Genomic DNA, 27953 nt, shown 5'->3' with positions numbered 1-27953 from the left:
TTGACATAGAGTTTGAATTATCTGATCCAAAAGAAAATCTAAAGAAAACCTGAACCGCTTCCATATTAGCCTATTTCCTAGTAATGCTGCATCCACAAAGCCATAGTAACTCTTTGCTTCTGAATATGTCAGCTAATTTTGTGCCTAAAGACCGAGGTGAGTATCAGCAACTAGTATCTCTCAAGTTGCTACCTAAGTGCCACAGGAGAGCAGCTCCTTTCTTTCAGGGAAGATTTATACTTCCGTTAGCACATTAAGCATACATAAGCAAAATATTTAAGTACATAGAATTTCTAGAACGTGGTCATTAATAATACACCAAACAAAGTTACAGTACAGGTAGTCCTTGACTTAAAACAGTTCACTTAGTGACCATTCAAAGTTACAACAGCACTGAAAAAAGTAACTCGTGGCCATTTTTTTTTTAACTTATGACCGTTGGAACATCCCCATGGTCAACGTGATCATAACTGAGACACTTGGCAACTGATTCATGACAGTTGCAATGTGCTGGGGTCACCTTTTGTAACATTCTGACCAAGTTAATAGGGAAACCAGATTCACTTAACTACCGTGTTATTACCAACTGCAGCAATTCACTTAACAACTGTGGCAAAAAAAGGTGGTAAAATGGGGCAAAATTCACTTAAATGTCTCAGCAACAAATTTTTCGTTCAATTGTGGTTGTAAGACGAGGACTACCTGTAATATATAGATACAGTTTGCCTATGTGCATTTTTGTATATGGACATAAGAGTTAATGTAACATACATGTACATAAAGTAATGTTAAATCTTGGTAGTTAAGAATTCTATGTAGCCGGGATGCCCAGCTATCGGCTAGGCTGCGTATACTCCGTTTTTAATATAGTCTACCATTAAAATTAGCAGTAAACCCCATAGACTGTTAGATCCATAGCTTCAGATGACATTGCTGAAAGATTTGTCTAAACTTCCAACTTCCACCACCGTATTGCATCCAGTGACAACCAGGGGGTGGGGGGGGAGCAACAGCGGCAAATTAAAACTCACTCTGACCAAAAAAAAATTCTTTGTATTAATTTAACAAAACATTCTTGATTGTAGTATATCCAGGTACACAAGAAAGTCGTCTAACCAGTTAGACTACGGTACTCTTTTCTCCTTTTGATGGTAGAAGAATTAACCTCTGCAGTAAAGGGAGAGAAGTTTGGATTTACAGAAGTTAATATATGTGACCATGTTAGGATCATGTTTTGTTATGCATTGTTTATACACACAGAGAAGTTAACGTCTAAAATCTGTATATTTATTTGCAAAGAAATATTTCACCTCTTGTATCTCCATTTCTGTCATTATACATTTACTATATTTTTATATTTCCACACTATGAGGACTTTTGGGAGTACACAGTTAAGGTAAAATTTAAACACCACCACACATCACCATGTAGCAAAAATCAATAATGAATAAAACCATACTTTCATCTTATTAAAGGCAATACTAACAATCACATCTCGCCTCTCACTCTGCCCCAAATCTCTCATAAGGAGGGAACCCTCAGCATATCCGTATCAAAAGTTAGGGTCCACTTGAAGTACATGGTACCTAGTGCCTAATAAAATATCTTATAGTTCAGGAACAACACTTTGAACTGTACCCATATATAGTCAGTGCTGCATTCACAAGTATTTGTGTATTCTGCTTTGTTTGCTAACATAGCTGCTGCATTTTAAAGCAATTGCAGTTTCTGCGTATTCTTCAAAGGCAAGTTCAAGCAAGAGCACATTGCAGTAATTCTCCAGAAAATGACAAGCTTATAAATCTGGTCAGAATCTCCTTCAAGAAGGGCCACAACTGGAACATCAGCTGAAACTGATTAGTGTCCCTAGCTACAAGCTTCTACCTGCCTATCTCATAGCTGTGAGCTAGGAGGGCCTGAAGTTGCTGATCCACTCCTTCAGGGAAAATGCTACTTTATCCAGTGCAGCCACTGGAACAAATTGCAGTGATAGATGGTTTCTGGACAGTTTGAGCCATCCTGGGATTCACTTCAACTTGTTTATCTCCAACCAGATCTTTATAGTCTTCTGACATTGTGCCAAAGCTTTTTTTTATTGAAAAGTTTTACAATACATTTTATCTTTAGCAAAACAAAACCCCTCCCAACCCCTCCCCTCCCACCCTCTTCCCACTCCCCAACCCTCCCCAACCCCTCCCTCCCTTTCCCCTCCCCCCCCACTTCCCAGAGCTGAATACAGGGTATATAAATACAAACAATCATAATCTAACTTGTGCAAACAATCCTAAACTAATTAAACTATCGCACTTTAACTCAAAGCTTTTATTATATCACTGTGCTAGCCCCAAATGATGTATATCTAAGAGTCTTCAACATGCTGATATTTCACCCCAAATTGACAGATCTCTCCCAGAGATTTTATATAAATGCTGAACACTAGGGATGAAGGAAAAAAAATCCTGTGGCACCCCACACTGAAGTAGCCAACAGACGCATCCTACCTATGGCAGACTCCCAACAATACTAGCAGGCAAGAAGGATATCCTGATCAATAGTACTGCATGCCATTGAGATCTAAGAGGATGAGGAGTACACACCCTCCATTGAATTCCCAGGTTAACCAAAAATTTGACCAATGCCAATAAAACTTTCACCCTATGCCCAGGTCTAAATTCTGACTAAAAAGAATCAGATAATCCACTGGCAGAGACACACTCCTATGGAAGGATAGGAGGTGGGGGTAGACCTTATCATAGAGAGTAGGACGTTCCAAAGGATGGCGCTGTGTCAGAGAAGACTCTTCTGGATCCCGTTCGATGGAGTTAATTTAAAACATCTAGTTCACGTATGTCAAACATGTTCGCTAACCATGGCTTAAATAAGCCACAACTGGTTAGGTTCACACAACACAGCCACAGTTTGCAACCCGCAAAAACAATTGATCTACAAACATCTTAAAAGAAAGACATTAAGCATGTATGAACCTTTGGATACTTATATGTACACCTAAAGTTGCTCTTCGGAGACTAGCAAAAATCTGCTTTGTGCCTTTTAGCATTAGTATTTTTAATCTGCCATTTCTTCAAACACAATCCCAAAATAACATTATGCCTTGGCACTGATGCCAGGGAGACTTACAACTTGATTACTGGGTAAGAAAAGTTTCCATTTCAGTCAGTGACTCATTAATCCTGTTTCTCCTGCACTGATGAGAGGTGGGGTGCTACTGGAGAGTGAAACAGGAAGATTTGCCATAATTACAGTCAGTAACTTAGCCAACAAAAGTTAGTAAACCAGTCCTTTAGTATACCATTTGAGAAAAAGATTGGTGTCTGTTCTTATTTGCCATATTTGTAGTTTGTCATTTTCAGTCTTTCCTTACTTATAGGAGAGGTGGCAGCTAGTAAGTTTTAGTTCTTCCCCCTTGCAGCAGGGGGGGGGGGTTCAATATTTTTCAGTTAAAAACTATCCCAGAAGACTTGATCAAGAAGGAAAGTTCTACAATAATGATAGAAAATTGGCTGTGTCTGAGTGGTCTTATTCTGGCACTGAACCCCATCAAGTTCTCATGGACTCTAGGGATCTGCAAACCCAGTTTTTTTTTTTTTAAAAAAAAAAACACCTGTTTGAGAGGAACAGCTCGATGCCCAGTTATGGCAAGCTCTGCTTCCTGCTTTCTGGGACTATCTCTGGTTTGGCATCTTTCCTTATGTTTCTTAATTCTCATTATGTGGCAAAATGGATTAGTAGAGGAGAAGCAGAGGAAACAAGCAGAGTCCTGAGTCTTACCCATCCTGGCCCTCCTGCATCACCTCGATTAGTGGATGTTTTCTTCCAGTTGTTGGTGTGTTGAAAGGAGATAACAGCAAAGCTGGAGGAGAAAAACAATAATTATAGCATTAATCAGAGACACAGAATCTGAGCATGAATTAGAACAATGCCCTAAGAGGCTGGCAAGAGACTGGCATGGGGAAAATAGATTTTATGCCAGCATTATTTTCTGCCAATTTGAGGATGAATGGTTAGCATTTTTACAAAATGCAGAAAGACCCTTAGAAGCTGGAATAAAGTCCATTTCCCATTCCCATTATTGCTAGAACTTACTAAAACAAATACAAAAGAAACTTTGTATTAAAAATATCTTTGCATTTCCAATTTCAAAGCTATATTTGAGAATTTAACTACCGTACTTTTTCCAGTTTAAATTTCTCATAAAACGTATCCTATATTTTGTCAACCAGTATCATAAATCAGGAAATAGAGCCATTTAGAACCCCTGGCAAATCCTCTTTTCTAAGAATTCCCTGTGAAAGAAAATTAAAGGTCAGGGTCAATTTTCTGACATGCCCAGGCATGGTTAATTGGGGAGTTTTTGCCTCTTTATCAAGGATCTCTTCTTTCAACCCAGCTCTAGGGAAATTGGAAAGGAAAATGACACATGTTCAGAGTTCATAGACCCCACATTTGGGTGCTCACAGGCAGACCCTACTTGATAATTTCAAGTGATCCCATTTCTCTCCCCCCCCCACCTTCCTTTTCTGGAGCACTATCCCATTTCCCCCCAATTCTCCATCCTCCCCCCCCTCCATATCTCATTTCCCCAACTCCAATTTCCATTCACACACATACACACCCTCTTTTCTGGATCACTTTTTCTTAGTTTTATACAGTGTGGAATATAACTAAAAGCTAGTCTCTTTGGGGGGATTGACTATTACTTTCTCCAAAAAGCATATTCCATTTCCAATGTCTTGAATGTAGCCCAACAAATCAGCAATTAAGAGGTTAAGAAGATAGACTTCACCAGATTTTGATGAAATGATAAAATGAATGTATTTTCCACTGCTTTAGTCATTATATCGTGGGAGCGGCTTTACGGGGTTGGCTAGGGAATTCTGGAACTTGAAGTCCACAAGTCTTAAACTTGCCAAAGTTTACTCCTGGTTTAGACTTTTCAGCACAGGATCAACTTACCAGATTCTTTACTGGGTACTGTTGTGCCATATCAAAAGTTAGGGTTTTGCCACATGGGACCAGGAAGATGGAGCAAGAAAAGTGCAGGAAGTGCTCCATATAGTTTATGAAAACCTAAAGGACAATGGATAAACTGTTGCCAGGACACTACTTGCTGCTGTTGGCACAGTTTCAAAAATATTTGGCACATAGTCAAATAGATAGCTTGCAATTTTCTTATTATTTCAGCTCTTAAAGAAAGGGACAAATATTTGCAGCCAAAGGGAAGGACAAATGGGTGTACCAATACTTTTTAACTGGAAGTTCATGCCTGGCCTTTGGCCAATTATTTCAACAGAGCTAAATTACAGTAAGAGAGATGTTGTGGTGCAAGAACACAAGTCTGAGAAAATTACATTAACAAAAATTTTCACTAACATTCCATTTGTGCATCAGTCCTTTGAAAAGATCACCTAAATTAATTACCATCCCTGTGCCTTCCCTACAGCTACCAGACCTGAAAACAAAACTCTGGACTATTACTAGACAACAGAAAAAAATATATAGAAAATATTAACCATTTACAGAGGTGGTCTAAATTTAGCAGCTAAATTAATAGACCTAACCTCCCAACACTTTAATAAAATACAGCTCTGTATCCTGTAGCAAGACTTATCTGGTATTTCACCATGGTTATTTTTAAAATCCACAAATTACCCCTTTTAAAAACAAAGCAACTAGCAGCAAAGCAGTTACCAGGAAGAAGCTAAAATCACTCTTTGTTTCAGAAACATGTATTGGTAGGCAAATGACACTGCAGAAAGTATTCTGTGGTTACAAGCACAACACGGGAAATGACACAAGTTGAATCCTACTGCTGCTTGACCCAACTTGCTTTCTTTGATACTTATCAGTAAGACTGTACCGTAGCTTCACTCTCCTTCCTCTCTACCCTCCTCTACTGTGCTGGCAAGATTTGTTGTTATTCAGTGGTTCAGTTGTTTGTAACCTAAAGCAGAGGTCCCCAACCTTCTGGGCACCATGGACCGGTTCCATGGAAAGAAGAGGACCGGAGGGGGCGTGCTTTCATGTGCTGCCTGCATCCCATGGATAGGGTTTTCCTTGTTTGTGCGGCCCAGTTGCTGGCATACCGTGGCCTGGTACTGGTCCACGGACCGGGGATTGGGGACCCCTGACCTAAAGGTCACACATAACTGATTCTTTGAATCCCTGTAAATGCTTGTAGATAGATAACTTTGATTGTCAATTTTTACTGTTGCTTGTTGCTTGCTCTCAAAAGTGTAGGTATACATAACACACATTTAAACATGCTACAGTATATACAACATATATATAATCCTACACTTTTAACATATAAATAACATAAATATTAGTCACTGTCCATCTTGAATACATAGCAGAAATTGTCTCATCAATATCAAGCATCTTGTTTATTGTTGGTCTGTTTTTCGACTGCCTTTGATTTGTCCAAGCATTACATTCTTCTCTAGCAACTCTTGCTTGTGCATTATTTGTTCAAAATTCTAAGGTTTAGCTTCATTATAGTATTACCAGTATCATTTCCAGTGAGTACTTTGGTTTTTTTACTTCATCTAATAATGATTTATTGTTCTTATGAGCCAAGGTATTCCCAACAATTTTCTCCAGCACCACAATTCAAAGGCATCAGTTCATCTGATCAGTATTTGTGATTATTGATTTTTACAATCACATATTATAATAGAAGACCATGTCCTTGATAATACTTATCTTTGCTGTCAGTGTGTTATTTCTGCTCTTCAATATTTTCTCCAATCTGTCATAATATTTCTCCAACATGACAAATGCCTTTTTATTTAATGGATATAGTCACCCTCTGCTAGATAAAGATCGTTATCATTTTATCTATTTGCATCGGCATTGCCTTTTGAAAGATTCCTAGTTTTTGAAATATTGAGTAACGGGGAAAAATGCACTCTTTTTCAACATCCAACAAAAAAAATCTTTGAGTTTTTCTCACTTCTAGCCAATCAACAATATGTGGATATCATCTGCATATTGGTGTTCCTCCCAGTAACTTTAATTCCACGTTCAACTTCTGGTTCATCATTTCTCATGGTATATTCAGCATATAAGTTAAGTAAATAAATAAGGTGACCATTTGCAACCATAGTGCTCTCCTTTCCAGTGTTGGATCATTTAGTTGCTTAATTGTTCATTCTGTCTGCTGTTTGCTGGTTATCATACATATTCCTCAATAGGCAGATGAGGAAGCTCTAACCCTTGACATTTATTTATTTATTTATTTGTTTGTTTGTTTGTTTTTATATACCGCCCTTCTCCCGAGGGACTCGGGGCGGTGTACAGAGTATGGTAGGTATACAGTTGAACAATAGTCAAAAACAATAGTAATAACAACTGAGACCCCAAGAGCTATCAGGCCAGGCCGGACTGCTGGAACAGGTAAGTTTTTAAGTCGCGCCGGAAGGTGCGAAGGTCGGGGGCCATCCGGATTTCGGTAGGCAAGCAGTTCCAGAGGGTTGGCGCACCCACTGAGAATGCCCTCCCCCTGGGGGCCACCAGCCGACATTCTTTGAGCGGTGGCACCCTGAGGAGGCCCTCTCTGTGGGAGCGCACAGGACGGAGGGGTGTTGACATTGGCAGAAGGTGCTCCCGTAGGTAGTCCGGACCCATGCCATGTAGGGCTTTGTATGTCATTGTTAGCACCTTGAATTTCACTCGGAAGGCAACCGGAAGCCAGTGCAGCTCACGGAGGAGAGGTGTGATATGGGAGTAGCGGGAGGCCCCCAAAAGTGTCCGTGCAGCTGCACTCTGCACCAGTTGAAGCTTCCGAGTAGCTCTCAAGGGCAGCCCCATGTAGAGAGCATTACAGTAGTCAAGGTGAGAGGTCACAAGAGCATGGGTGACTGTACGTAAGGCATCCAGGTCCAGATAAGGTCGTAGTTGGCGCACCAGTCGAACCCGGGAGAAGGCCCCCTTGGTCACAGCTCCTATGTGATCTTCCAAGGATAGCTGTGAGTCTAGGAGGACACCCAGGTTGCGGGCCCTATCAACAGGGGGTAATAACTCATCCCCGATGTTAAGGGATGGAATGTTCTGAGTATCCTGGCTTGCCGGTATGTACAGCCATTCAGTCTTGTCCGGGTTGAGTTGAAGCCTGTTCCTCCCCATCCATTCCCGGACCGCTTTCAGGCAACGGGACATCACGTCGAGGGCATCACTGATGCTGTTTGGAGTTGAGATGAAAAGCTGGGTGTCATCAGCATACTGATGGTACCCTACTCCAAAACCACGAATGATCTCACCTAGCGGTTTCATGTAGATGTTGAACAGGAGAGGCGAGAGAACTGACCCCTGAGGGACTCCGCAAACGAGAGGCCTCGGAGTCGACCTCTGTCCTCCTGCCAGCACCGACTGCGAGTGACCCAGGAGAAAGGAGGAGAACCACCGCAGAACCGTGCCTCCCACTCCCAGTCCCCTGAGGCGCCGCAGGAAGATACCATGGTCGATGGTATCGAAAGCCGCCGAAAGGTCTAATAAGACTAGGACAGAGGAATGGCCCCTGTCCCGGGCCCTCCAGAGATCATTCATCAGAGCGACCAATGCCGTCTCCGTGCTGTAGCCCGGCCTGAAGCCCGATTGGCACGGGTCAAGATAAACCGCTTCATCCAGGACCTGAGGAAGTTGATGCGCCACCACACTCTCAACAACCTTCGCAAGGAAGCGAAGGTTGGAGACTGGACGAAAGCTATTCAATGAGGTTGGGTCCAAGGTGGGCTTCTTGAGGAGAGGTCTCACCACCGCCTCCTTCAAGGAGGCGGGGAAGTGACCCTCACTCAGAGAAGCAGAGATGACCGCCTGAAACCAGCCTCGTGTCCCCTCTCGAGCTGCATAGGCCAGCCAGGAAGGGCACGGGTCCAGTAAGCATGTGGAGGAGCTCAACCTCCTCATAATCCTGTCCACTTCCTTTGGAGTCACAGGATCAAATTCCTCCCAGGTGACGTCGACAAGACTGTCCATGTCCTGTTCCTCCAACTCTGCCCAGTTGGAGTCCAGGCCGGTTCGAATCCGAGCGATTTTATCCAACAGATATTGACCAAATTCCTCAGCTCGACCCTGTAAGGGTTCCTCCCTCACCTCTTGGTTCAGTAGGGAGCGAGTCACTCTGAACAAGGCAGCCGGGCGATTATCTGCGGACGCGATGAGTGTGGAAAAGTAGTTGGATTTCGCCACCCTTATCGCTGTGAGATAAGACCTGGTGAGGATTCTTAGTCGCAATCGGTCGGATTCGGATTGACTGGATCTCCATTACTGTACTATATTCCATTGTTCCAGTATGATCTCAGGCATCCCTACCTCTTCTAAATCCAATTTCTACACCTGGGCTGGCAAATACTTGCTCACAAATTTGATTTGATTTGTTTTTGATTTTATTAAATTTATATGCCGCCCTTCTCCCTGAGGACTCAGGGCGGCTTACAACCATAAAAATTAAAAAACATAAAGTAAAAAATTTAAAAAAGAATTAAACAATAGATGCAATAATTATGAGACAATTTAACCCAGTAAAAGCCTAATTAAAAACCGTAGTCAGTCCAGGCTCACTTGTTGGAACAACCAGGTCTTCAGGTCATGGCGGAAGGACCGAAGGTCAGGGGCCATCCGCAGCTCCGGGGGTAGTGCATTCCAGAGGGTCAGCACGCCCACAAAGAAGGCTCTCCCCCTGGGGGTCGCCAGCCAGCATTGCCTGGCCAACGGCACCCTGAGGAGGCCGACTCTGTGGGAGCGAAACCGGGTGATGGGAGGTTGACAATGGCAGCAGGTAGTCTCGCAAGTACCCCGGGCCTAAGCCATGTAGGGCTTTAAAGGTTATTACCAGCACCTTGAATCGCACTCGGAGGGTAACCAGAAGCCAATGCAGCTCGCGCAGGAGTGGTGTAACATGGGAGTACCGAGATACTCCCATAAGCACCCGCGCAGCCGCATTTTGCACCAGTTGAAGCCTCCGGGTGCTCTTCAAGGGCAGCCCCATGTAATTAGCATTGCAGTAATCCAGGCGAGAAGTGACGAGGGCGTGGGTAACCGTGCATAGGGCATCTCAGTCCGAAAAGGGGCGCAACTGGCGCACTAGGCGAACCTGTGCAAAGGCCCCCCTGGTCCCAGCCGTTAGATGATCTTCCAAATTAAGCTGTGAATCCAGGAGGACACCCAAGTTGTGAGCCCTTTCTGAGGGGGGGCAATACCTCCCCCTCATCAAAAGAGATGGAACTTGTTGGACAATATGAGATGCCGGTATCCACAGCCACTTGGTCTTGGAGGGGTTAAGCCTGAGCCTGTTCCTTCCCATCCAGACCTGCACCGCCTCCAGGCACTGGGACATCATGTCAAGGGCATCACTGGGTTGCTCGGGGTGGAGATAAACAACTGGGTATCATCCGCATATTGGTGATACCTCACCCCAAAGCCACGGATGATCTCACCCAGCGGCTTCATATAGATGTTAAACAGGAGGCGGGAGAGAACCGACCCCTGAGGCACCCCACAAGTGAGGGGGTAGATCTCTGTCCTCCTGCCAATACAAACTGTGAGCAGCCCGAGAGGTAGGAGGAGAACCACCATAAAACAGTGCCTCTCCCTCCCAACCCCTCGAGCCGTCGCAGCAGGATACCATGGTCGATGGTATCAAAAGCCACTGAGAGGTCAAGTAGGACCAGGACAGAGGAACAACCCCTGTCCCAGGCCCACCAGAGATCATCCACCAGTGCGACCAATGCCGTTTCTGTGCTGTGGCCGGGTCTGAAATTGGATTGGTACAGGTCCAGATAGTCCGCTTCATCCAGGAATTGCGGGAGCTGACGCACCACCACACTCTCAACAACCTTCGCTACAGAGCGAAGGTTGGAGACAGGACAGTAGTTATTCAACGAGGCCGGGTCCAGAGCAGGCTTCTTGAGGAGGGGCCTCACCACCGCCTCTTTTAAGGTGGAGGGGAAGACACCCTCCATCAAAGAAGCATTGACAACTGCCTGGAGCCAGCCCCCTGTCACCTCCCAGGCGGCCGAAACCAGCCAGGAGGGACATGGGTCCAGTAAACAAGTTGTAGTGCTCAGTTTATGCATGATCCTGTCCACATCATCCAGAGTCACAGGGTCAAACTCACTCTAAATGGTATGATCAAGACCTGCCCTCTCCACTCCACCAGATTCCGCCCAGTCGGAGTCCAAGCCAGTCCGGATCTGAGCGATTTTGTCCTGCAGATACTGTACAAATTCCTCAGCCCTACCCTGCAAGGGGTCATCCCTCGGTCCCTGGTTAAACAGTGAGCAGGTCACTCTAAACAGGGCGGCTGGGCAGTTATCTGCAGACGCAATGAGAGTGGAAAAGTAGACACGCTTTGCCACTTCCATCACTACTAGGTAAGACTTAAGATAAGTTCTTAGCTGTGTTCGATCAGATTCGGATCCGCTGGACCTCCAACAGCTCTCTAGGCATCTTTTCCAGCGCTTCATCTCCTGGAGCTCCTTGGTAAACCAGAGGGCCACCCGGGGTCTGCGCCAGGTCAGAGGCCACAAAGGCACAACTCAATCCAAGGCCCCAGCAGCCCCCCTCTCCCAGGCTTCTACTAGGGCCTCGGCAGAGTCATGGGCAAGGGAAGCAGGAAATGTCCCGAGCTCCATCTGGAACCTTACAGGGTCCATAAGGCTCCTGGGGTGGAACCACCTGATCAGTTACGCCTCCCAGTGGCAGGGGGTGGCGTACTGAAAGTCTAGCCAGAGAAGAAAATGATTGGACCATGGACCATGACAGGGGTTGGATGATTAAATCCCCCCTACCCAGATCATTAATCCACTGCCCAGAGATAAAAACCAGGTCGAGTGTGTGCCCTCCATTATGGGTCGGGTCCTGAATTATTTGAGTCAGGTCCATGGCCGTCATGGAAGCCATGAACTCCCTGGCCAACTCAGATGCCTCACCCATGGAAAGCAGATTGAAATCCCCCAGAACTATAAGCCTGGGGAACTCAATCACCAACCCCGACAAGCCGTCGAGAGGCTTGGGCAGGACCAATGACACACATCTGGGAGACAGGTACGTAATCAATAGGCCCAACTAAACTCCAGGACCCCACTTCAAGAGGAGAGACTCACACCCGCCTATCTGAGGGACAGTGGCCACTCATGGACAAAGACTCTCCCTAATAATAACCGCCACCCCCCCACCCCTGCCCTGGGCCCGCAGCTGGTGAAGCACCCGGAAACATGGTGGGCATAATTCCGAGAGAGGGACACCCCCCTCTTGGCCCAACCAGGTCTCCGTGATGCAAGCCAGGTCCGCGTTCTCCTCCTCAATAAGATCCTGTATGAGGGGTGACAAATGACATTCAGCTGGCACTGAGAAGGTGGGAGGCATTCACATATAATTGTTACAAGCACAAAAGCATTTATTTAACCAACAGTCAGCAGATGCTTATGAAATAACCAACTCCCCAACCTTACAAAAAAAATGCCAAGAGGAACTAAATGTTTGTTTTTAGCAAAATACAAGGCAGGCCTTTCTTTCAGATCCTTCCTAAGGTGCAGTTACAACAGCACACAGATAAAAATCAGCGACACATTGAAACTTCTTCCGTTTTCCACTTCCTCATCTTGAACCAGTGGTATATATTTGAACTTCTGCTTTGTTAATAAAAGGGAGCTAGTTTGGATTAATACTTAGAATGCTGGCAGGGTTGGGGGGGAACACTCAAGAGGGACACATATTCCTTTGGGGATGTAAAGTTCACTCAGTGGATAAGGGCACATCATTTTTGTTCTTCACCTTTTTCACAGATTATAAAGATTATGGGGAGCTGGGTTGTTATACAGACAGTCCTCGACTTACAAGAGTTCATTTAGTGACTGTTCAAAGTCACTGAAAAAAGGGACTTATGACTATTTTTCACACTTACGACAGGGCTCAGCGGAAGTGCCAGGATCAACACTTCTTTCCAGCTGATTGGTGCTTCTTCGGGGCTGTCAGGGCTCAGTGAAAGTGCCAGGATCAGCACCAGGCTCCAGCTGGAGCTCGGCACTGATCCTGGCGCTTCTGAGCCCCGAAGAAGCACCGATCAGCTGGAATGTTGCAGCATCTCCAGGGTCTTGTGATTTACATTCAGATGCTTGGCAACTGATTCATATTTATGATGGTCACAGTGTCCCAGGGTCATGTGAAGTGACCAAAACCTGCTGCAACCACCCAGCAGATGGGGGGGGGATAAAAACCAAACACCACACCACACCTCCTCCGCTGCCAATCCTCAACAGAAATGCTCACAACAATGAAAACCTCGGACAGAAGGAAGAGTGCCGCCAGGCAGGAAGGCAGGTATCTTGCTTGGTTATGGCTTGGGGGGCACTTTTTTCAGTCCCATTGTAAGTTCAGTCACTAAGCGAACTGTTGTAAGTCGCGGATTACCTGTACTTCATCACTTTTTTCCTTTTTTGGGGGGTCATCAAGTTTTTGACACCTTGCTAGGCGATTGGTGGTACTCGGATGTTGCCATATCCTAAAAGTGGTACAATGAGTGAAAAGGTTGAAAAGCCCTGTTCTAGACATCTTAAAGTTGCCAAGTCTGAAAAGCATTGTTCTACCCATTTCAAACAGAACAGATTGCAAAAGCACAGACATTCCCTTCATATGAAGCACTTGAAAAAAAGCAATTTCTCAAACTCTGGCCTATGATACTGGTGGGAGGGGCTAGTCCAAGGACGATCCAGAGCCTTTTTATTTTAGGCCAGAGGGATAGAATCAAAACAGAGGCATAGAATCAAAATCACATGAAGTGTTAATACCGCTGTATAAAGCCTTAGTAAGGCCACACCTTCTAGTCATGCCGGCCACATGATCACAGAAACATCCTCGGACAAGCGCTGGCTCTTCGGCTTTGAAACAGAGATGAGCACCGGCCCCTAGAGTTGGAAACGACTAGCACGCATGTGCGGGGGAAACTTCACCTTTTAAGGCCAAACCTGGAATACTGTATCGAGTTTTGGTCACCATATTACAAAAAAAGATGTTGAGATGGTTGCAGGATTTGGGTATGGCCAGTACAGAGAAAAGAAGGACTAGGGGGGACATGATATCAGTGTTCCAATATTTGAAGGGCTACCACAAGGAGGAGGGGCTCAATTTATTTCCCAAAGCACCAGAAGGCAAGACAAGAAATTCTTTTCATGAATATGGCTGGAGACTTTGGGGGTGGTGGTGGCCGTCTGGTCTGTTCTGGTTTCTGCCTGTCTTCCTGAGGTGGTGGCTTCTTATAACGAGCAAGCTCGACGTCCAACCTGATACCACTCCTGCAATAGATTAGGGACAGCTCGATAGACACAGGCCTGAGAAAGGTGATCTTCTAGTCCCCCCTTGAAGTGATGAACTGGGGATTGCTCAGGGCACCTTTCTATTCAGCCAGCCACCTTGCAAAATTCTCGTATGTATTTCAATGCGGTCCTGCCATCTTGTTTTATCTTATGAATTTGTTTCTCCGCTTTGAGGGCTATGGATGGGTCTTCGAACCCGGCTCTTAATCCAAGGAGGAAGAGGTGGAGGTTCCCCAGCTCAGGTGCTTGCTCGGTGTACAAATTGTTCAGCCACTCAGATGCTTCCCCTTCCAAATTGGCCGCGACCACATCGACCATAGCAGCTGGATTCGGGTAGAAATTGGCATTGCAATTCACGTGGGAACGTACTTGATTGAGGAAGAAGATCAGCTTCTCTGGGTCACCATCAAAAGCCGCTCTTAGGGGTGGCGCCATCATGGGCTGCTGCTCCCCCCAGTGTGGCTGCATTCCCAGCGGTTGCTGGCCTCCCTGCTGTGGCTCTTGCACCCCCAGTGGCTGCTGACTTCCCAGTGGCGGCTGCGGCATCCCCAGTTGCTGCAGGCACCCCAGCAGTTGATGTATATTCAGAGGCTGTTGCCACTCACACTACTGCTGCACTCCCAACGACTGCTGACCTCCTGGCAGCAGTGGCTGTGGCATCCCAGTTGCTGCAGGCCTCCCAGTGGTTGCTGCAGATTCAGGGGCTGTTGCCAGCCCCACTGCTGCGGCGCTCCCACCTGTTCATAGAATTAGCGAAAAAAGAAATGGAATTCTTCTTTAAAGAAAACAAAGGGGAAGATACATCATTATGAAATCTATGGGACACAGCCAAAGCGTACTTCAGAGGCATAGATATAACATATATGGCAAAGAAAAATAAACAGAGAAGACAGCAATATCTATTACTAAAAGGAAAATTTGGAAAGTTAGAAACAGAACTACAAAAAACTCCACAGGAAAAAGACTTTGAAAAGAGAAATGGAAATAATAAAAAACAAACTAAATCTGTTGGACTCAGAAAAACTGGCAGAACAGATAAAGAGAGCAAAACCTTTTTGAAAATGCTAATAAACCAGGAAGATGGTTAGCATATAAACTTAAAAACAGAAAGAGAAGAAAATAATACATAACTTAGTAGATGGAAAAGGTTGTCTACAATACAAAGCTGTTGCATTACATCTTGTTGAACTCTCACATCTGAGTTTTCCCCCTGCGTAGGTCTTGGGCTTGGGTGGTGCCAACAGTGATGCACAGTGACCAATAGTAGCAATGTTCAGGGCTTTCACAGTACCTGGGGCGATCTGGACTTCAGCTGCCCCGGTGGTGGCTCAAGCTGTTATGTCGTGAGCGGCGCTCTGCAGTTCTGGAAGAGCGACATCTTGGACTGCCATGTTCAGAGTGGCGGCCGGGACTATTCCTCCTCGCAGGGCTGGAGGTTAATGTTGGTGGCTTCAAGGACGGGGAAGCTGCTTGCGCTCCATAGGTGGAGCTGTGGCTTCTTTTAGGCACGGACTGGTGTCTGCTTCGCCGACACTTGCATGTGAAGAGTGAAAGGGTTTCTCCCCACTCCTCACCTCTAGCCCCTCGAATCTCTCCACCAACTTCTCCACCGATTGGCTACGGACTGCAGACAGGTACTTACACTCTCTAGAGTCCTCAGGAGTTTCTTGATTCTCCAATGGTCCAGGGAATGCAATTCTCAAGAGGTTCCTTCTTGCAAAACAACTTCAGCCACTTTTGAAGAACTTGCTTTTGACAGGGTTGCTTTGAGGTGCTTGGAGTCTCCACTGAGCAGGGTCCACTCCGATGACTAGATCAGCTCCTGCATTTTGGGTCTTGCCCCCAGTTGTAAGGCCTGAGAAGCCTCTTTTTCCGCTGGTGTGCTGGCTTGCGCTCCCTCTGCTGTGGCGGCAGGCACTTCTTCCTTCTCCATGTTCAGATCTTCCCCGAGTCTTTGTCAGCCTATCCTTCAACTTAGGTACGGTGACTGGAACTCAGGACCCCAAGGTGGTTAATGTAGAAAATGGTAGGTTTGGGGTTAATGTCATGGTTCCGATAGATGAAAGCCATCAAAAGAACTTCCAGGCAAAATTCTTCCTTAAAGAACATTTTATTCGGGAAACAAAGTATTGGCACTACATAGGTAAAGGTAAAGGTTCCCCCGCACATGCATGCTAGTCGTTTCCGACTCTAGGGGCCGGTGCTCATCTCCGTTTCAAAGCCGAAAAGCCAGCGCTTGTCCGAGGACGTCTCCGTGGTCATGTGGCCGGCATGACTAGACGCCAAAGGCGCACGGAACGCTGTTACCTTCCCACCATAGTGGTCCCTATTTTTCTACTTGCATTTTTACGTGCTTTCGAACTGCTAGGTTGGCAGAAGCTGGGACGAGTAACAGGCGCTCACTCTGCTACGCGGCACTCGGGATTCGACCCGCCGAACTGCCGACCTTCCGATTGACAAGCTCAGCGTCCTAACCCACTGAGCCACCGCGTCCCTTTTGGCACTACATAGTTGAACCCAAAAACTAAATTCCTTTCACCCAGATACAAAGTAACAAAGTGCAATTCCCATCCCCAATAAACTGTCATAAAGCACATTCCACAATTAGCTTAAAGTGTGGGCTTTCTCCTCAGCAACTCAGCCCACCAAAACATTATCAGTTTGTCCTTGGGTTCCCACAGCAGCGTTATTATTATAGCTAGCTGAGCTTTCATCCCAATCCCCCCCTTGCTGCACCTGATTTCTAAAAGCAAGAAAAAACATGTTAAAGGAGAAGAGAAAATGGCTGCATTTTCATCAGTTGTCAGAGCGGGAACATCCAATGTTAGCAGTGTTGACAAATGGATTGGAAACTAATCGAGGAGAGAAGCAACCTAGAACTAAGAAGAAACTTTCTAACAGCGAAGACAATTAACCAGTGAAACAGCTGTCCTTCAGACATTGTAGGTGCTTCATCACTGGAGGTTTTTAAGAAAAGACTGGAATGTCAACTATCTGAAATGGTATAGGATTTCCTGCTTGAGCAGAGGGGGTTGGACTAGAACAGGGCTTTTCAACCTTTTCACTCATTGTACCACTTTCAGGATATGGCAACATCCGAGTACCACCAATCGCCTAGCAAGGTGTCAAAAACTTGATGACCAAAAAAAAAAGGAAAAAAGTGATGAAGTACAGGTAATCCGCGACTTACAACAGTTCGCTTAGTAACTGTTCGAACTTACAATGGCACTGAAAAAAGTGGCCCCCAAGCCACAGCCGAGCAAGACACCTGCCTGCACACCCGGTGGCGCTCTTCCTTCTGTCCGAGGTTTTCATTGTTGTGAGCATTTTTGTTGAGGATTGGCAGCGGGGGTGGGGCGGGGGTGTTTGGTTTTTATCCCCCCTGTCTGCTGGGTGGTTGCAGCAGGTTTTGGTCACTTCACATGACCCTGGGACAATGTGACCGTCATAAATATGAATCAGTTGCCAAGCATCTGAATGTAAATCACAAGACCCTGGAGATGTTGCAACATTCCAACTGATCGGCGCTTCTTTTGGGCTCAGAAGCACCAGGATCAGCGCCGAGCTCCAGCTGGAGCCTTGTGCTTATCCTGGCGCTTTCGCTGAGCCCTGACAGCCCCGAAGAAGCGCCAATCAGCTGGAAAGCAGTGTTGATCCTGGCGCTTCTGCTGAGCCCTGACAGCCCTGCAGCTCCAGCCACCTCTCGCTCAGGCTTGTGAGGTGCTGCCACCGATTCAGCTCATTCCCCTCCCCTGCTACCACTTTTCTAGGATGGTCACATACCACCTGCCAGGTGTCAATGTACCACAGGTGGTACCCGTACCACTGGTTGAAAAGCCCTGGACTAGAAGACCTCTAAGATCTTTTCCAGCTCTATTCTGATTGATGGCCACTGAAATGCCTTCTCATTGTACTTGCTGAAAACTGGCCACAGAATATCCTCCCATTGTGAAGCACGATATTGTAACAAAAGGGTGCTGGCCTAGAAACTAGTGAGCTCTGATACCGCCTTAAGCATGAAAACCGGCTGGGTGACCTTCAACCAGTCACTCTGTCTCAGCCCAACTCACCACACAGGTTGTAGGGAAAATAGGAGAAGGAAGAAGTACTAAGTATATTTGTTGCCTTGAGTTACATATAAATAAAGGTGGAAGAAAAATCAATATTATATTATATATAATAAATCATATCAGCTAGAAATCCTGTAATGGTGCAGGAAAAAGTAGAACATACCATCCTATCCTATGTATATGAAATGGGCCTGTCCACTGTCCATTCTCTCCCCCCACTGCAACTTTCAAGGGTGCCCAAAATTAAGAGGCCAATGCAGGAAAAAAGTTATCCAACTCTATGCTAACACAATAATGGAAAACATCTGAAACATGTTCAGGGAAGTACATTTTTGTTCATTAAGGCCATTATTCCTTTGCTGAGAAACATCTTCCAATCTTCCTCTTTTTCTAACAAATGTTACTACAAATGTTATAATACAGTAAATTATTATCCAGAAGGGTTGGATGGGCTTAATATTTGAACAGGAGATCACCCACTCAAATGCCTCAATCTCATACATTAGACTTGGAAGATGGAAAAAACATCCCACCAGAAGGCATTGGCAAGCCACCTCCATCATGTACCCAAGAAAAGTCCATAGTAGTGTCCATGTAATTAGGAGGCTCAAACTGAAGGATTCCACTTCTGTCAGATGCAAAAGACAAGGTTGACACATGAAGGTCCAATTAAAGTGATTTATTTCTAAAAGGTCTATGACAAGAATCTTCTTAACTAACAGTTAAAAACCTGCTTGGAGTTATATAAGGGTCAACAAAGGTCAAGGATAGGTTGAACTTGATCTGCTTGTGGCTACATAGGGATTCAGGGCTGAGCCCTCTTTTAACTCTGCCCCCAGGTTCTGCAACTCCTCCTACAACTTCAGACATAGTAGGCTGTTCCATCATGCAGGAGATGATGGGGGAGTCTATTTATTTATTTATTAATTTATCTTGCAATAGTTTTAAAGAGCAGCAATTTTCTGAGAAGCAGAGTAGCATGCACTACAATTAAAAACAAGATCTTTACATAAGAAAAACAAGATGGTTCCTCAAAATCTTCATCCAAAGCCCAATGAATAAGAACAGTCTTAAGTATTTTCCTAGATATATATGTGTTCCTCTAGAGCAAGGGTCCCCAACCCCTGGGCTGCAACTCACTACCGGGCTTCGAGCTCTTTAGAACAAGGCTGTGGAAATGGAAGGGGTGCAAGCATGTATCCCCACTTGCATGAGCAGCAGGCAAGCGCAGGGGTGCGTGCTCCATTTGCATGAGGGGCAGGCTCACATGCCTGTCGCTCATGCAAATGGAGCTGTACGCATGCACTTGCACACTGCTTGCACAGAACCATCCCCTCTCCACCCTCCTGCTGGCTGGTTGGGGAACTCTGCTCTGTCTACTCTAGGGCAACAGTTTAGCCCTTTATATTCATAAAAATGACCAAGAATCCAAAAGAGATTTGATGTGAGTCATATCTATATTTATGCATTAGAATTTTTTAAATGCAACTTTGCAAACCCTGTAACAGCGTCTCAGGGACACCCCCTCCCTCAGGAGTTTCCATATCACATTTTTCCCAAGGGCTCTTGGGAAAACATGGTCTACAGTGCAGAGGTAGCAACAGAAAAGGCCTGCCTTCTGACCCACCCCCCACCCCCTTATTTCACATGAAACCTTCCCCACACTGTGTTCTTGATTGCTGGACCAGACTGAGAGATTCCAGTTAGAGGAGGCAGCTCCCGATATAACCCAGCATCAAAGACACGGTTTTATAGGTAATGATCAGCATTTTGAATTGGGCCCAGAAGCTACTAGTAATCAATGCAGTAAACATAACAAGATAGTAACTCTATTGCAGGTCTATCTGATGTATGCTGACCAGTTGCAACATCCTAGTCACCTTCAAAAGAAAATCCATATACAACACACTGCATTAGTCCTATTAAGTAGTGTTCATGAGTTAACATTGCCTTAATTTTGTTATCCAAGCAGGGCCATAAGTGGTGTGTTAGCTGAAGATAGATGCAGACCTCCCAGCCACAACCTCTGCCTCATCTTCAAGTAGGAGGAGCCATCACTCCAGGAGGATCCCAAGTCACAAATCAGCTTCTTCACTTGGCACACAACCTACCAGGCCTGGCCCAACTTGTTGAGTTAGGAAAGAAACCCTCTTTGACTCCCATTTGTAGTGAAAAGGTTACTTTTACTAATAGCCAAATGGTTACAGGAGCAAGCCAGATCTAAGAGTTTGTGTGTGAATATTCCCTAGTTAGGTTTCCCTTCTCTGTTCCACCCCATGTTATTTCCCAGTTGTCCAATCAGATTTGAAGATGTTTTGGTAACTGTCCCTGCAACAGTTGAGCAGATAGACAGACATTGCATTCCATTCCCAGGACCTTGAGATGTCAGCAGGAAGATCACTTTCAGTTTCCTCCATCTTCCCACAGCTCTCTCCCCTCATGACTTATGGCAGACTGGCATCTATTGAAGCATAGTGAGCAAAGGATGGTAGTTCTGAAACAACTCCATTGACAGTAACCACCATGGCCAATTAACATATGCTGTCAATCTGTAGATTTCTTAAAAGCAGTGCAACAATTTGCCAGAAAAAGAATGGAAAGGTTTGGTCTGATATTTGCTTGAATCCAAAGCATGGTAAAATGGGGCATAATCCAGAGTGAACTAATTGAGTGACTGTGAAAGATGAAGCGGCTGATAATCTTTACATATTTTTATTTATTTGGAGATGTATACATAACTTTGATACATTTAATGTTATCTTAATTGTGGGCTGTATTAATTTTATTTTATTTTATTCTCTTTTGTATTGTTTTTAACTTGCCCTGTGAACCGCCCTGAGTCCTTCGGGAATAGGGCGGTATATAAATTCAACTAATAAATAAATATTAAATAAATATAATTAAAATAACAAAATATCTTAATATAGAATGTAATAATAAACAGTATCAAAAGGCAATAAAATACAAGGATGGGTTGTGATAAAAGAGGGATGTGTGTGCTGCATTGATATAATGTGGTGTTTGGCTTAGCACATTATCTTAAGCCACTGTAGTTTGTTTGTTTTATACACACACACATGCCCAGTACTCCACCTTCAAACTGTATCCTCATAACTAACATAACAGCCTCTAACTGCAGTGAATCCAGTCAAATGTGGTTTCTTCATACATCATGGTTAAGGTATAGCAAAGTACAATTTACAAACTCAAAAAAGCCAGAGCAAACAAATTTATAAAATTTCTGACCTCCACTTTATCAAAGACCATAGTAAGTCCCACTTATGTTGTCACAACGGGAAAACCATACCAAAAAAAAGTAAAGTGTGCAATAGTGGCAAATATCTGTAGCTCAGGTGTAGGATGAGGGTGAAGGTTCGTTCTCCGAGCTTGTGGGTTGGTTTCTGAACGTTTCATTACCAGGTTAGGTCACATCCAGGTCACAGCGGCGTCTAGGGCATGTCTGCGTCAGTGCTTCTGCAGTTTTTGAGACTGGAAACCTCAATTTTCCAGCCTCTGTTCCACAAATATTTAGGGTTTTAAGGATAAAAGCGCCAGCAGCTTGGATTAGACCTGGAAGCAAATTAGCAACTAGTGAAACTTCTTAGCGCCTTTTTCAAAAGTCTGCTGCTGGGATTTGCTAATCGATCTTGGGCTTCCTTCTTCTCTACAAAGATGGTTTTGTTCCTTTGCCTGCGGGACCGCAGAGAAGTTGGCACTTTGTCCCAAGAGGCTTCAGGCTACGTGACTATCCTTGCCCTTTTTATGACAGAAAAAGGGCTGGGAAAATGCTGTTTACCGTATGACCTCACTTCGCAAAGTAGCAAAATGGCCGTTTCCTTTAGCAACAATTAAGACTAGCCCTCTTTCAAGGTTTGGATGCACTTCAACCAAACACACCGCCGACCGCAAGAAGACAAACAACGCGTTTCAACAATCTTCTCTTCAAATCGTGGGAATCGCGCATGCCCGGCGTTCTCCTTGGGCGGAAAAGGCAGTTGAAAGTGGCCGCAGCCGCTTCGGATTAGATAAGAACAAAGGAGAGGGGTGGGGCTGACGCTGTGCAAGTAAAATAGATCGGTGGGCGGGGTTGCTGGTAGCTGGGGCTCTTAAACGAGGCAAAATTGCGCGTTGCCTGCCTGCGCAGTGTTTGCGAGTCCTCCTGTGCCGTTGCGATGGCTGGTGTACCGAGGTATAGTCTGGCCGGCATTAAGGCGCTCCCGCTGGGGGCTTCGCAGCCCATCGATCTGGGCTCGCTGCGGGGAAAGGTGTTGCTGGTTTCCAACGTGGCTTCGCTCTGAGGCACAACGACCCGGGACTTCACTCAGTTCCGTGAACTGCAGCGGCGTTTCGGCTCTCAAGGTCTCACCGTCCTGGCTTTCCCCTCTAACCAGTTTGGTCACCAGGTAAAAAAGTATCCGCAGGCGACAAGTCTCGACTGGGACGAGCTGGTTCGGCTGCGGCTGCGCCGGTAAAAAAAAAGGCAGCCTGGAGCGACAGGAGCTCCTTCACTGTGGAGCAAGTCTTTGAAAGCTGAGCGGTACCAAGGCTCGGTTGTGTGAATGGTCGCAACCAGGGCTTTTTTTCTCATAGAACGCTCAGAACGGAGTTCCGGCACCTTTTTTGGATGGAACCTTGTAGGGTAGGCAATGTGTGAGTTCCGGCACCTTTTTCTTTTACAAAAAAAAGCACTGGTCGCAACCCTAGGCTTATAGAGACTCGCTTTAGGGGTGGTAGTGTGGGCTTTTTAAACATATCTGCGGTAGCTGGAAACGAGACTGTGGCATGTTTGGGGATGTTAAAAAAGCCCTCTAGAGATGTTTGAAGCTTTTTTTTTCCGTGTTTCCCAAAAGTTCTGACCGGCTGAGGGTAATCGAACCCTCCTCAGATAAAAATAACTAAACCCATTTGTAAATTTAGCAAAACGAACGCAGATATCAAAGGGCGGGGGGGGGGTTTCCGTCGCCTTCGCTTCTCCTGGAAAAGGCTCGTCCTTAACAAGGTCTCCTCATGGCGTGGGAGTGTTATGGTGGGGAAGGGTAGTGACTATTTTTCTCTGTGTCATGCATATTGCACTGAAACCCCAACAGGAAATAATACGCAACAATTCTCAGTGGGTGACTTGGAGAACTGTTTTACCCTCTCGGAGAAAAAGACATAGTACAAGGAGACTTGCACAATTGCCTTGCTTTCCATATACAGTTGGTCACTTTGAAAGCAAGACTTATCTACTTTCCAATACAGTACAGTAAAGTTATGCAGTGGAGGGTCTAGTCATAATTACAACCATTCCCATTTTCCCCGTTATACAAATTCTCTAGGGAAAAAAAGTTTTGCAGAATTTAGCCTTCTGCAAGTTGGTCTAGACCTGGCTGAGGAATTCTGGGAGTTGAAATCCACAAGTCATAAAAGGACCAAGTTGGAAGACCCCTGGTCTAGAATGAGATTTATACAAATTACCAATTACTTGAATTAGGGATGAAAAAGGAGAAAATATTTGCAAATTAGTTTTTCTATGAGTTAACATTCATTGTAACTTTAGACAAATATCTAGGTTTGATATATGCAGGATCTTCTTTTGGACTGAGAATGAGACAGGTATAGTGAAGAGTAGCCTTACCAGGAATTAACATATATGCTTCACCTTCACAATTGTCATTGTTCAAAATATGTGGATTGAGGAAACTTAAGACATTCAGGGCTTTTTCTCAAAAACATTGCTGTGCCTTCTGTTGAACAAATAAAAGTTTTTGTTTCTCCCTCTGTAGGTATTTTAAAGATGTTGTATGTAGTCTTGCTCTGACTCAACCATTATGAAACGTCTGTATAAAGGGATGAAATATATCAAACTTGAATACATTTATAACTTTTCAGAAGCGAACTGCAGCCCAAAGATTCCAATCTAAATGATTCCAATGCTGAATTGTGATGGTTTCTATCACTTCCCTGTGGAAATTCCCGATAAGGGATTCTGGTAGCTGCACTCAGAGGAGTGTGTAGGAGAATTTATATCAAAAAAATGACATGTCAGTCTGCAAAAATAGGGTCTGAGATCTGAAAGTACACGAATAGAGAGATGCAGATAGTAAGGATAGATGAAAGTAGTGTTAGTGAAGTTTGTACTTGGCAACATCACTTGACTTGTATCACTGGAGTAAATTACTTGGTTTGATATTTTTTTCTTCAGGTGAGTATAGAAGTGTTAGTACTTGGTAGTTCTATTGCATTAGGCAGAATCACTAACTGAAATATTGTTTCTGCACAGCATTGGATCTCATAAGCTATGTAACGTATAAAACTCTGAAAAAGCACCTGTAGGTGAAATAATTGATATTTTCTGGATAAAAATATTTGCACTGCAGCATAGCTATTAATAGAAGAAAAAGGTAACTGTATTGTGAAACCATAATTGGCAGCTCTGCTAATGCTATAATGATCATGTCTGGATGTAAATCATATGCCTTTCTGCCTTGTTACAGGAAAATGCCACCAATGACGAGATCCTGAGTTCCCTGAAATATGTCCGTCCTGGCAATGGATATGAGCCCAACTTCCCCGTGTTTGAGAAGTGTGAAGTTAATGGGGAAAATGCTCATCCTCTTTTCAAGCTCCTGAAAGAATCATTGCCTATCCCACATGATGATCCTGTGTCCCTGATGACTGATCCCAAGTTCATAATTTGGTCTCCTGTGTGCCGCAGTGACATCGCATGGAATTTTGAAAAGTTCCTCATTGGTCGTGATGGGGTGCCTTTCAAACGTTACAGCAGAAAATTTGAAACTATCAAGATTCAGGATGACATTGAAAAGCTGCTTCAGCAAACCGTCTAGATTGGACCAGATAAAATCTTGATAAAACTTCCCTATATGTAGATTTAAATGTAACTTTCCATGTTAAACTAAATTCATACATCTAGAAAAAAATTACAGAAGATAGTTGCTTATATATTGTAGCAGCAAAGCTTCTCTGAAATGTAAGAATAATCTATTAAGTTGCTGTGATATAAACTAAACCTATAACTCTTCCTTAAAAGTTTTAAGGATTACATAGAACAGTCATTGGTCTGAAGTTCATACACATTATGGGTGTCACTGACCTCTGATGTAGCAGAGACAAAATCTGTGTATTTTCAACTAGTCTGCAAATCATTCAAATGTAGGGGAATAAAACTGAAGTGTACTTAGAAAAAAATCTACAATGTGAAGTAGCCTTAAATGTGGTCGTCTTTTCTACATTTCTTGTCTTGCTGTGGTTCACTAACTGTTCTGCTGGTAGGATTTTACTCCCATCAAAATTTTATTTATGATGGCGCTTTTTCTAAATACTTGATAAGCACCTGATGTACCTTTAAAATTTTGCATGTGAAGTTGTAAATTATAGCAGGTAGAACAGTTTGGAATCAGCTGCCTTCAATGCTACCATGCACCAATAAAATCTTGAAATTATGTTAAATATTCAGTGTCTCTGCTTTCAAGCTCTATTTCAGTCTGATTTATATTTTACAATTTTTGTAGCCCATCCAACCTTGAGATTCCAGCAGCAACTGTCAAGAGGGGCACTATAAAACATTCATCTGAGGTTGAAAGCCTGGGGGACAAGGAGGTTTTGATAGCCTCTCCCTCCTAGCCTTTTATAAGGTAATGTGAGACTGGGTAGAGAGCTCCAGAGAAGTGGCCCCTAAGAGGAAAGGTCGTCTGCTTCATTCACATCCTGTTAAGCATGTTTTGAAAGGTGGTGATGGTGGGGAATGTGCCTCTCAGCAAGCTCTTTAAAGGTATTACTGGATCGGTAGTTAATCCTGAAAGCTATGCCTAATGCAGCTGTAAAGAGTTTTATAGGTGATAAATTGAGCATGAGAGATTTGTATATTGGGTGATTTGTTTCTTTTGGCATGTTTATGCGCCCCACCTATTTTGTATAAATATTTTGTATGAAATAAATGCACTGTTGTGCTTTATTGGACTGCTAAGCTTGTAAGCCGCCCTGAGTCTTCGGAGAAGGGCGGGATATAAATGGAATTTTTTTAAAAAATGTGCCATTTGGCATTTTTATCAAAACTCATCCCTACCTACGTTGCATTTAGGTGTTGTGATTCAGGGTCAGCCTGTGGGTTCGGCAGTTGGGTCGGACGACTCAGAGGAGGAGGAGGGGGGTGTTGAAGAGCTTGCTGATGATGGCTTTGAGGCTCCGCAGAGCCCTCAGCCAGGCCCCTCCCACCTGGTGGAGACCCAGCTGTGTGAGCCTGACAGCGTGGATGAAGATGACCCACAGCTGGCCCTGTTCAAGGACGCCCGACGCAGGAGGCAGTCAGTCAGGAGTAAACAGGAAGGCAATGGGGTACCTCGGAAGGAGGCAGAGAGAGGCCATGCCCTGAACTGTATTTAAGGGGAATGTGTGGGAGGGCTGGTTTGCTGAAGGCAACCGCTTGGATAGTTCTTGTTTCTTAAAGCTCCTGTTTCTTGGTTCGTATCTTGTTCCGTTTGTTTTTGTAGCAATAAATTTGGCAGGCGTAATTCCAGCCTCTTGCCTTATTGTAAAAGGGGTTGTCCCTGCTTTTGCTGCAGGGCCGGTAGCAGGCTGGTACAGAACATTAGGTTCTTTGTCAAATAATTTCTCATCCACTTGTTTTACAGAAAGCTGATATTTTATGCAAGCTATTCTGAATGGAAAAGCTCTCCACTAGAAAAAAATAGTAAAGGAGGGGGGGGAATGGTGTGCCAGCATGCAGAAATACTGGGTAATTTATCTGTAGACAACCAGTTTTGGGTAGCAAGGAATGCACTAAGCTAGGGAGACTGAGTTTTAGTCCCCCCTCAGGCACAAAGTCAGTTGGTTGCCACTGGGTCCATCACTCACTCTCAACATTGTATTTATTGAAATAATACTTTTCAAATTAATTATCACTCTTGGCATTTCAAGACAGAAAATAATTTTTGCTCTGAAAGAGAAAGACTGTCCAATAATTCATTGTAAACTTACAGGAGTCCTCTTGGTTTAAAAGTGAAAATACTACTAAATACAGTTTTGTATCATAGGAGTGGGATATTCAGGGCTTTTTTTGTCATAGAACGCTCAGAACGGAGTTCCGGCACCTTTTCTGGATGGAACCTTGTAGGATAGGCAAGGAGGGTTGTATGACGTGTGAGTTCCGGCACCTTTTTCTTTTACAAAAAAAGCACTGGGGATATGTAAGTAATGGTAGCTAGTGTGTTGCAGTGGTTAAGATACCAGGCATGAAACTGAGGGACCATGTGCAAAGCCAGCTGGGTGACCTTGGGCCAGTTTCTCTTAACCCTTGGAAAGAGGCAAATGCAACTTCAAAACACTGGGGATTTGTCCAGATGGTTGCCAGGAATAAAAATCTGAATTACAGATGCATATATGCATATTAAAACAACTATAACCACCTTATAGGAAGTAGCAATATATACCAGATTTGGGCTAACCTTTAAAATCTAAGAAGAATTGGACGTGTGAATACCGCATTGAAGATTACCAAGAAATTCTAAAGTTGTAGCCTACAGAAGAATAGGAAAAAAAATATTTGAAAAGATCA

The 27953-nt window shown here is 44.4% G+C and overlaps 1 protein-coding gene across 1 annotated transcript; it reads left to right on the top strand.

Annotated features, from left to right (window-relative positions):
* Window positions 1–22405: 22405 nt before the first annotated feature.
* GPX1 (glutathione peroxidase 1) lies at window positions 22406–25851 on the top strand. The gene is made up of 2 exons (XM_081316804.1): window positions 22406–22803; window positions 24877–25851. Exons 1-2 carry the CDS (start codon window positions 22573–22575, stop codon window positions 25225–25227), a joined length of 582 nt encoding a protein of 193 aa, XP_081172930.1. The 5' UTR covers window positions 22406–22572; the 3' UTR covers window positions 25228–25851.
* The last annotated feature ends 2102 nt before the right edge of the window (window positions 25852–27953 follow it).

The sequence above is a fragment of the Vipera berus genome, assembly GCF_964194415.1.
Source record: "Vipera berus genome assembly, chromosome: 2".
In the NCBI taxonomy this organism is placed as follows: domain Eukaryota; kingdom Metazoa; phylum Chordata; class Lepidosauria; order Squamata; family Viperidae; genus Vipera; species Vipera berus.
This window is presented reverse-complemented; position numbering and strand designations above follow the sequence as displayed.